The sequence below is a fragment of the Piliocolobus tephrosceles genome, chromosome 5, assembly GCF_002776525.5.
Source record: "Piliocolobus tephrosceles isolate RC106 chromosome 5, ASM277652v3, whole genome shotgun sequence".
Classification (NCBI taxonomy): domain Eukaryota; kingdom Metazoa; phylum Chordata; class Mammalia; order Primates; family Cercopithecidae; genus Piliocolobus; species Piliocolobus tephrosceles.
Genome location: NC_045438.1, coordinates 12,411,037 through 12,422,330, shown reverse-complemented (window position 1 = coordinate 12,422,330; position 11,294 = coordinate 12,411,037). Strand labels below are relative to the sequence as shown.

Here is an 11,294-nt window from a genome sequence, read left to right as displayed (position 1 = left end):
TCTCAGTAATAACAAGGAATGATGTATTGACACCTGCTACAACATGGATCAATCTCAGAAACATAGGCTAAGTGAAAGAAGACAAATACAAAATACCACATATTATAAAACTCTATTTATATGAAATGTCCAGAATGAGAAAATCTATAGAAACAAGAAATCATTTAGTGGTTACCTAAGGCTGGGGGTGAGAATGGGGAGTGACTGCAAATGGACATGAGATTTCTTTTGGGGGTGATGGGAATGTTCTAAAATTGGGTTGTGACGATGATCGCACAACTATACTATACTAAAAGTTACTGAATTGTACCCTTCAAATATTATGTAAAATGTAACTAAAAAAGCTATATTTTAAGAAGTCTTAAAATTCTAAGTGGTTGTATAAATCCTTTTGTGATGCCTATATTCTCTGGACGTTAACTTCTTGGCTGAAGGGATCTACTCTTCTGAAGGAAGATGAATGCAAAACCTGCTTGAGAAATTACTTGCCCAGGGTCAGTGGCTATGTGTAAGGAGTCGGTGATCTTCCAAAAAGATTTCAGGAAGCTTTATGGTCAATCTTTTTAAAAAATGTAATAGTAAAAAAAAAAAAAAAAAAAAAAAAAAAAAAAAAAAAAAAAAAAAAAACACTATCAATGATGTATAATTTGGGGCTATTTTAGAAAGCTAACTGCTGAAATGTTTACTTCTGAAGAAGAAGCTTTCTCATCAGCTCATTCAGCAGTATTTACACTGACCTAGCACCTACACATCTTGGTTTAAAAATAAAGTGAGCTCCCAACATGTGATAACAAGGCTTAAACTTTTATCTGTTATAAATTTGCTGGTTAATATAAAATAATTAAAAAGAACCACCCTACGTCATTAGTATTGCTTCATTTATTTCCTTTGCTTTTCAGCGAGGCGATCCTAAAGGGACGCTGAACCCAGTGACCACCTTTAGCACACACAACTGTGCTCCTCCTTTTGAGGAACAGGTAAGTGAAAATGACAGACTTCTGAATCATACTGGGTTGCCTCATAAGCTGTTAACCATTAAAAGACAATATAACTGAGCTTTCCTAAAATAAACCATTTATTGAAAAAAGAACCTTTTTCTTAAATTTCAGTAATCAGCCTTTGCATTACAAACCTGCAGCTTGCCAACAACAAAAAAGGTAAAAGGTTTCACAGTCAGTGCACTCAACAAACAGGAGATTAAAAACAAGGTATAGGACGCCTGATAACACTACAACTTCTTTTGAACCTAGAAAGGTCAAAACACTATGCTGATGTCACGGTTCTCAGTCACGCGAGACACGGAGGAGACAGAGGCGATGGTCCGTGTACAGTAGTAATGGCACTTAACATGCAGCTTCTTTAACCTCGTGGCCACCAGCCCTCCAGAGAGCCTTTTGCCACATCAGACAAACAGGAACAGCAGGAGAAGTGACGCTTGTCACCTGTGCAGTCTTCAGTCTTGGAAGGTTAAAAAGGCTTATACTGCTTCTCAGCACAGTCTTTATGTAAATATTACATACAGTAGTGATTAAGAGAATTTTCCAAGTCCATATTCTACTAGGCTTCATTCTTCATCTGTGCAAACCTGTGAGGAAGCAGGAGAGAGCTGAGCCCTTGCAGAGGCAGATGTGTACTTGTGCATACACACACAGTGTGAGCCTTACGGGGAAGGCCCCATCCACTCATCCTGATGCTCCCAGCACAGTGCTGGGCACAGAGGGAAAGGTTTTAAGAAATGTAATGAACAATGGCAAAGGTAAGTTACTGCTCTCAAGTTAAGCCTGGGAATTGACTAATGAAAGCATTTTCTAAAATGCGTATGTGCACTCTCAGGTCAATACAAATTGTTAGGCACTTTGTAACTAAGACATACATTGTTATTTAATTACAAATCCCTAACATCTCCATAGCTGGTCCAGTTGCTTGCCCCTTACTCCCACTTACCAAGAAGAGCATCACCCCACTCTTCCGCCCCTTCCTTTCCTTTCCCAGGGGCTCTCCTGCAGGGGTCTTCCGAGGCTTTTTTCTCCAGGGCTCTGTTCTCATCCCGTTGTCCTCTGTGGACCCTCCCAGCAATACTTCTGTCTCCCACACCTGTGCCCCACCCCAAATCCCTCTTGAGTGCCAGCCCCAGATATCCAAATGCCCATCTGAAATCTCCAAGCAGATGTTCCAAACGTACCCCAAGCTTCATCCACCAAAGAGGACCCACCACCTCCGGACCCACCCCTCACCTAACTGCTTCTTTCTCTACTCTGGCAAATGGACACAAACCAGAAACCTGGGAGCCACCCTAGACTCCTCCCCTCACTCACCTTTCACATCCAATCCAGGTCAGTCACGGCACTCTACCTCTTAAATGCCACTCATCACTCACCTGCAACGCCCTCTCCCAACCCCTTGGCTGCATCAGAACCTTCTCAATTCCTTTGCCTCTAGAGTGATCTTTCTAAAACATTATGTCATCATTTATGTTTATAATAAAATGGAAACTCCTTCATGTTGTTCCTGGTGACTGTTCTAGCCTTATCTTCCTGCCCTTTTCCACATCCTTTGTTCACCAGGATCTACCTACACAGGGCTCTGTGACCATCCCACTCTCTCTGAAGGGTGAGCGTTTCCAAGCTTCTTTACTTTGTCTTCCATGCCCGCTCCCCCCACTTCTGACCTCTAGTACCTCATTCTAGAGAAAAAAGAACTGAGATTGGCTGACTTAATTAAATTCCTCTTCTGAGTAACCTTGCCTCGCATTATCACAGCTCTTAGTGTAATGATTAGTCATTACTGTCCTGACCCTCCCAGTAGACTACACACTCTCAAGAGTGGAAACTCTTTCATCCAGTCCCATTTAAAATTCCATTTTACTGTCTCTAGTGTATCTCAAATGCACCATCAAAAGAGATCAAGTAGAAGAACCTCAATGAACATTTTCCAAATGAAAAAACACATACAAAAATCCCTGGCATCATCATACATTTAGTTCCTTTCCACTTCAGATATAGCTACTTTAAAGTTTCAAAACTTCATTAACGTCTGGATACAAAACAGAACTTAAACACTTCAACATGAAAAAGACTATCCAGTCATCTGCCAAACCTTGACAAACGAATGGTCGAGGAGCTGGCTGGCGGTCCATCTCATCTTTGGGTCACTCTCAAGGCAGTGAGAAAGGAAGTCCTTGCCTTCAGGGCTTAATCTTTCAGGGATTGGTGGCTTATGTCCCATCCCCACTTTATACATAATTTGAAAGTTGTGCTCATACTCATGCCAAGGCCTCTAAAAAAAAAGATGTTTTTAAAAAATCAGATTTTAATATATAGCCACAAACAATGCAAATGTTCAGTCCCTTTTTAAGCATCTCATAATTAATACATATATTAGGGGACAGCAAATTTTTTACTAAAAGGGCCAAACAATTTTTCAGGTTGACAGGCCGTATGATCTCTATCACAACTATTCAGTTATGTCACGGCAGCATGGTAGCAGCTATGGACAACATGTAAATGGTATAACTGTTGCAACAAAACTTTATTTATAAAACAGGTGGCCAGCATAGTTTGCCTACTCCATTTGGGGTGCACTAGTTAGTCCAACATTATCTAGAAACCATCATCATGCAACTAAAAAATGTAATATATAAAATGATATAAAAAAGTCTACAAAACCCAATTCTCTTAGAGGGATGGTTAATATGCTACCTTATTGAAAAATAAAAATTCCATTAGTGCAAAGCTTATTTCATTATGATCCTATGAAAAATGAGATTCAGAGGGGAAGGAACTAAGTGTGTATGGCATTCTAATTTCTAAACTATTGTTTCGCTATTGCCAATATGTATTCTTCAATATGAGAACCTGTTCTTTCATGTGTGGCTTTACTGGAATAACACAGATATCACAACCACCTTTCTATTTTAATGCTAATAGAAATAATGTTAGCTAATATTTATTGAGCACTTACATGGGATCTCTTTCAGCAGCTGCAAGGCATAGCTACATTATAATTAACTGATTTCCTACTAGTAATTTAACACTAACTTTTAACTTAGGAACGAAGGTCTCTAACTTTTTTGCTATAATAGTGTATGTGTACAGTAAGCTACACATAACGCAGTACGTGCGTCTTTATACGTTTGTATAATTGCTCATTAATATTATCATCACAAGATACATTTTCAGAAGCAGAAAACTTCTTGGTTTAAGTGCTACACACATTTAAAATTTTGACAGAGATTGGAAACATCTCCAGAGCAGCCCCACCACATGGAATTTCTGTCCAAAACATGTCTGTTTCTTTATATACTCTCTTAAAGTGAGAATTCTCAATCTTTAAAAATGTCACTCAGCACTTTGGGAGGCTGAGGCGGGTGGATTATGAAGTCAAGAGTTTGAGACCAGCCTGGCCAACACAATGAAACCCTGTCTCTACCAAAGTACAAAACTTTGCCAGGTGTGGTGGCACATGCCTGTAGTCCCAGCTACTTGGGAGGCTGAGGCAGGAGAATCGCTTGAACCCGGGAGGTGGAGGTTGCAGTGAGCTGAGATCACGCCACTGCACTCCAGCCTGGGTGACACAGCGAGACTCCAGCTCAAAAAAAAAAAGAAAAAGAAAAGTCACTAATATGCTAAGTAAAAAGATTTCACTTTTAAATATATAAGTCTGGTTAATGAGGTTGTCATCTTTTCATGCTTTCTTTTGTTAATAATCTTTTTAGAGCAGTTTTGGGTTTATAGAAAAATTAATTGGAAGGTACAGAGAGTTCCCATATCCCTCTCTGTCCCACAGTTTCCTCTACTATGTACATCTCGTGTTAGTGTGCTCCATTTTTTAGAACTGATGAACCAATGTCAATGCACTACTGTTAACTGAAGTCCACAGTTTACATCAGGGTTCACTCTGTCGTACATTCTGCGTGTTTGGACATTCACATACTGACACGTATCTATCATCACTGTATCCTACAGAGTAGGTAAAAATTCCGTCCTGTTCGTCTCTCTGTTCCCCCAGTCCCTGGCAACCACTCATCTTTCTACCGTCCCTGTGGTTTTGCCTCTTCCCAAATGTCATTAGATGGAATTGCTCAGAGTGCAAGCCTTTCAGACTGGCATCCTTTGTCACTTAGCCACATGCATTTACGGTTCCTCCATGTCTTTTTGTGGCTCGACAGCATGTTTCTTTTTATCACTCAGTAATATTCCTTTGTATGAATATAACACAGTTGATTCATTTACCTATTGAAGAACATGTTGGTTGCTTCCAAGTTTTGGTAATTATGAATAACGCTGCCTTAACATTCATGTGCAGGTTTTTGTGTGGATATGTTTCCAACTTATTAATGTTGCTTTTTGTAACTGCTTGCTTCCCTGTATTTTAATGAGAGGTTTATGCTTCTTAAATTCACTCCTAAGAGTTCTCTGTGGCGTATAGCTTACAAATATTTGTTTCCTAGTTTGTCATTTGTCTTAATCTTACTGTTTCTTTCGATGGATCAGATTTTTGTCTCTAATAATGTTCATTATTCAGTGTCTACAGTGTTTGTAATGAATAATCAATCCATTAACTACTGTTCTGTCAATGCACAGTGCCCTTCTGAAGTTCCTCCACCAGGTGTGGGGGCTCCACTTACCTTGCCAGTCACCATCTCTATGACAACACACCCCAGACTCCAGATGTCGGCTGCACGCCCATGGCCTTCTCCTTTGGCACGAGTGATGACTTCAGGTGCCATGTATGCTTTAAAAGTCACAGATATGTTGAGAGTAATGGGTTATAAACATATCACCACGTATTAATAGAGCCAAGCAATAAATTAATATTGTACAATATTATTTTCCTGCATTAATAGGAAACATCAAAAACTTAGTTCAAATCAACCTGCTGAACGAACTTTTTAAGGGACAAATTCTCTTTTAAAAGACAACGTTTGAATGTACACATTTTCAAATTAATTGTATGCACAATGAAAATGGAAAATTTAACCTGCAAAGGAGGAGGCAAAATTTCCTGGTACTAAGTGATCAAAATGAACCATCACCATCGAACCACAGTGTTGTTCAGACTACAACGGCTTTAAGAAAGACAATGCAAGCAACAAAAGAGCTCTTCTGGTGAGAAAAAGAGGCTTTCCTCTCTCCTGTAACCTAAAATGAGTCATTTAATTTACCAATCTTGGGTGAGAGCCCAAGTACGTGAGGAAGCAGTCCTTCTCACGACTGAAAACCTTTACCTGCTCTTCCATCTCTACTGACAAAGAAAGGTAAAGGGAACATGCAGGTCCCAAGCATGCTGCATGAAGTCAGAGCGCAAAGAACAAACAAGCTGGTCCCTACCTGCTGTCCCCAGGGTGCTGTTCACTTCACCAGGCATGGTCTGGGCATTGTTTTTGAGCTTTACTGAGCATCCAAAATCTCCCAGTTTGATCAATCCAGATGAGGTAAGGAAGATATTGGCACCTAAAAAGAAACAAGCAGTTGTTACGCAGCCTCTGAAACACAATGTGGGCAAGGTTACATGGTAATCTAAACTACCAGGAACTTCATTCACAAACTGAACAATAGAAAGGCTTATGAAACTTGACTTACAAAGTGTAATCACAGAAAGATTTGTAAACCTTACTCACTCACAAATGTTAATACAAAACAACAAAATTTTAACAGCAGCGCAGGGAGCCTTGACCAATAAATTCTGAACTGAAATACATGCACAAATTCTAACATTAATAACCCACAGAGATACTTAGAAAGAAATCGCATACAAAACACAAATGCTTGTGGTGGCAGTCTGGAGAATTAGAGATGTGTACAATCAGCAGCGTCTGAAACAGGAAGTGACATATAGATGAGAACTGCACACACACTGCAGTTCTTCAGATTCCCAGCTGAGGCCCTTGGATTTGTTTGTAACTGAAAACTGTTCTGCAATTTTCAAATATTCCTACAAGCAATATATATGCTTAACTTGTAGTCTAGTTAGAATTTGGGGATACTGTTCATCTCTCAGGACAGGTTGGCCTTTTGCTCTAGGCTATAAGATATTACTGCTCCAACTAAGTCATGTTATCTCTGGCATCGTGTCCTGTGGTACCGCCTTCGAAAAGCAACAACACAGAGCCAATGGAACAGACAAGCAGCCATCTGATGAGCTGACGTCAACAGCAAATCCTCATAAATCAGTGCTCCCAGAGCTGATGCTCCCCACAACTGACTACAAGGGCAGCTTGATCTTCTCGAACGATTCTACATCTGTACCTTCTTAGTCATGCTGAACTAGAAAGCATTCAATAAGGATATCAGTGAGCTGACTTGGTTCAGATTCTAAGGGAGTCTCTTCCTGCCACGGAATAAAACATGAAGACACCATTTTGTGACAGTGAACAGAGACTGAGGGTGGTGTCTGTGGCAGAATGACTACAAGTGGGCAATGCTATAGCCCGATAAAGAGCCAATTAAGCCAACAACAGAATGGCCCGAGACACCAAAGCAAGGTAGTGGACAGGCAGGTCACCAACAAGATTGGCATACGCTGCGTGATTCAGGGTGAGCCACATTACAGAGCACAAACAATTCTTACACCCAGACCAACGCAGACTGGTGTCATCCAAAACAGCCCCCTACACTGGGTCTCGTCCCTGGTCAGCAGTCAGGTCGGTTCCTGAGTGAATGTGTTTAGGTTAGCCTCAGACTACAGGACAGAATGAAACTCTTCAGCCTAGGGCCAATTAGGCACAAAAATACTTCCCCATTTTGATATCCTTAAGACTTGCAAATACAAAGGTGAGGGGGAGGGCATGGTGTGGTTAAGGCAAATGCCACGGTGACCATTCTGAGACAGACGTACAGCTATTCCACCCGTGCTATGAGAAAAGCACTTTTAATCCATCAGCGTGGCCAATTAACCTTCAGCAGAACTCGATTTCAAGGTTTGTGTAAACCCCATTCTTGTCTCAGAAACGTAGCCTCAAATTTGTATGTGCATTTCTGATCTGATTTACTGTCGGTTTACATATTCATGATTTTCATATATAAATAGACAAGAATCCTGATAGGAGAGGAAAAAAGGTTGCTTTGATCATGAATGTCTGGTAACTACATGGGCTATGCCAAATCGGCCTATAAAAATAGCAAACTTCATTTTGGGAAAACAGATTTCTCTAAAAGCAGTGTTGAACAGAAAGACAGAGTGGACTCCTGGGTAGAGAGACATGGGTTGTACCTTGCTTCTGAAAACAGGATCCTTATAGAGGCATATTTCAATGAAAGGTATTTCCATCTAGAGAAATCATATGTGGGAATGGGATGAGTGTCTTCAGAGCACCTCCCACGTGCTGGGTACCAGTGGCTCTAACCCACAGCAGCCAGGCGGGTGTGGGATTACCTTTAATGTCACGGTGGACTATGCCATGCTCATGGAGGACATTGATCGCAATGGTGATCTGCTTTGAATACAGCCTAATCACATGTTCCTGAAGTCCCAGCCTTGACACCTCTTCTAATGTCCCCTCATCGCAGTACTCCATGAAGATGTACATTTCTTCCTGCGGGAGGAATAAAGGGCAGCTCTGTGTTTACAGTTTTCCTTACATGTACGCTAGTGAAAAATCTGGAAAACTTCCTAGGTCACACCCCAAAGGAATGTTCTTTCTAACGGTATACTACACTTGCATCCTGAGTACTGAATGTGTCTCACAACAGTCGTTTCCAAGTCCTCTACAGAGGTGTCTGCCTGCCTCCTCTGTCTGGAATTATACAGCTCTTGGGGATAAGAACATCTCCAAATCACAGGGAATCAATTTCTATTATCCTCTGAAGTTAAGTCTGCTATATAATCTCAGACAGGGACCAACAGGGCTGTCCCTACAAATACATTATTAAGTACTGAAACACATCCTTTTTAAACATAATTGGTAAAAACATTAAAAATGATCCATTTCCAACTTCCCCTGGAAGCTCATGCTCTACACCACGATGCTCCAAGTCATCCTCTTTCCCTCGATGTGTTTATTTCTAAACACAAGGGGGAAACTCAATTTGAGGTTTGAATTTTCTCTCATTTCACAATGGCTCCCTAAATACATACAAGAGAAAAACCAGTATTACTTAACAGTGTACTCAACAGTGGTTCAGCAAAAAAATGGAAAAAGAGTCACAAGAAGTGGTGTAAGGGGCGTTTTAGAAGAATCTTCTGACTGGCAGGATGGGTTTCAGTGCTTTATGATGTCGGGTTAATGACTACAGTCTACAACTTACATTTTAGGAAGAACTCCTCTAGTTTCAGAGAGAAGGCAGAAATGATGTAACTCATGGAGATTTCCTGAGAATTAGGCAAAGTTACTGTGCTCTGAAATGAGAAGACCTGTGATGTAGAACAGGACTCCATTCTGTGCCCTCACTGATTCCTCACACACAGAGTGTCATTAGGGTCGGCTTACTCTATGGAGCTCCACACCAAAATACCGAACCAGATTGGGGTGTTTGATGCCTTCGAATATTTTCAATTCATCTGCAGTTTCCTTGATAGTCTTATGGTCATTAGGTTGAAATCGAATCTGTAAAGTGAGGCGACAAAAATGTTAATTGGCCTGATTTAATCACTCTACATTATACACATACATTGAAACATCATTTTATACCCCATAAATAGATATGTGAAATCATGATCTGTCAATTAAAAATAACAAAAAATTAAGAAAAAAGGAAGTTTATAGCCAAGCTGGAGTGAAGTCACAGAAGTGCAGCCAGGTCCCGGGCACAGAGGAGGAAGAGGCTCTGCGCCGGGAGGGAGTGGAGTGAGGAGCGTCGTGTGGAGGAGGAAGCAGCTCCACAGCAAGCTCAAGACGCTGGAGCCTCCCTTCCCCGCTCCTCCTCTCCTTCCATGTCAAACCGGATGTCTCCACAGACAGCAGTGGGTCCTGTTTCCACTTCAGGTTCCCTGGCCATTTCCTCATCCTACTTCCAGTTGTTTCAATGCCAGCTGTTTCTGAAGCTTATCATAACTGTTATCTTCTCCCCCAAAAGTGCCCCCGTAAGACACTACTGTTAATCATCTCCTCTAAGCCTTCATCAAACTTCGCTCTGCCACCCTCGTAGGCACTGCTCACACCTGTGCTGTTAGAACTGTTTGACTTATTACCCTCTCTGGAATCGTAAGCCCCTTCACTGTCTGTGTGTGTTATCTCAGTGCATCTGCCTGGTTGGTCCTGACTGTCGCAGTGCTGGTGCTGAAGACAGCTCTGTGCAGAGAACTGAATCACCACCAGCGTCTTTACGGAATTTCTATCACCCAGAGCCGCCAGGCCCAAAGGCCCCAGGGAGCCAGGTGACTCACCTCCTTCATGGCCATCAGCTCCCCGGTGTCGACGCTGATGCAGGTGTACACCTTCCCGTACTGGCCTTCCCCTGCGAACAACGCAAACAAGCTGCACTTCCAGCCACTGCAGCGGGCTGTTTTACTTTCCTTAAACTTGCAATAATACTGTCCAATTATTTTGGACGTATATTTATATATTTATAATTAGGTTTACCGCAGTTTACTACTGTAAGATCCAAAATTTTTCTAAATGTTCCCTGATAACTAAAGTTTTAGGCAATCTCTTTAATATGTCTTACCTACAAGTATCTTTAAATAGAGCAGAACCAACTTTGGTAAATCCCAGGAGAAGCATCAAAATGACCAATAAAAGCAGCCTTGCTGTACACTTCTGAGCCCTCACACCTCTCAAGGAGATCTTGGCTGGGGCTCGGAGCAGAAGAAAACAGCCAGGACTAAGCCTGGCCATTGTCTACCTCACTGGCACATGTCCAGGAGTGTGTGGGAGCAGAAAGTCCCCTAACATACCTTCTGGGACATTAAAGCAGGAGGATGTGTGCCTGAACAAGACTGATAACAGTAATTAATCCAATTGATATAGTACTTGATTGTTTTCAGTGGTTTTTGCCCTTCTTCATAGCTCTAAGGAAACATCAGGTCTCCTCAGGCTGACAAAGTCCCATATTATTAATACAACTGTGCTCGTCCCCTTCAGACCTAGATGTGTGACAGATAAATACATTTAAGTGGGGAAAGGATCTGAAACAAACAAGACTTCTTCCCTCACATAATTTACCACTAGTTATTTTACAAGAAGCAATTCCACCTGGAAATTAATTAATTAATGAGGCAATGTTTTAGAAAAGAAGACTGTGTTGTCCTCATTTGTATCCAGTCTCTCTTCATGTCGTGTGTCTGTGTGTCTGTGTGTGTCTGTGTGTGTGTCTGTGTCTGTGTGTGTGTGTCTGTGTGTGTGTGTGTGTCTGTGT

General features: G+C 41.4%; 1 protein-coding gene across 5 annotated transcripts in view; it reads right to left on the bottom strand.

Moving 5' to 3' along the window:
- Nucleotides 1–1,052: 1,052 nt before the first annotated feature.
- MAP3K4 (mitogen-activated protein kinase kinase kinase 4) overlaps nucleotides 1,053–11,294 on the bottom strand; it is a 130,196-nt gene continuing 119,954 nt past the window's right edge. For all 5 annotated transcript variants that reach the window (XM_023223647.2, XM_023223646.2, XM_023223648.2 and 2 more), the window contains 7 exons: nucleotides 10,324–10,394; nucleotides 9,428–9,544; nucleotides 8,374–8,533; nucleotides 6,330–6,452; nucleotides 5,627–5,733; nucleotides 3,097–3,276; nucleotides 1,053–1,585 (listed from right to left, as the gene is read on the bottom strand). In XM_023223647.2, the coding sequence (XP_023079415.2) occupies nucleotides 1,565–1,585; nucleotides 3,097–3,276; nucleotides 5,627–5,733; nucleotides 6,330–6,452; nucleotides 8,374–8,533; nucleotides 9,428–9,544; nucleotides 10,324–10,394 (779 nt within the window). In that variant the 3' untranslated portion in view covers nucleotides 1,053–1,564. The remainder of the gene's footprint in view (nucleotides 1,586–3,096; nucleotides 3,277–5,626; nucleotides 5,734–6,329; nucleotides 6,453–8,373; nucleotides 8,534–9,427; nucleotides 9,545–10,323; nucleotides 10,395–11,294) is intronic.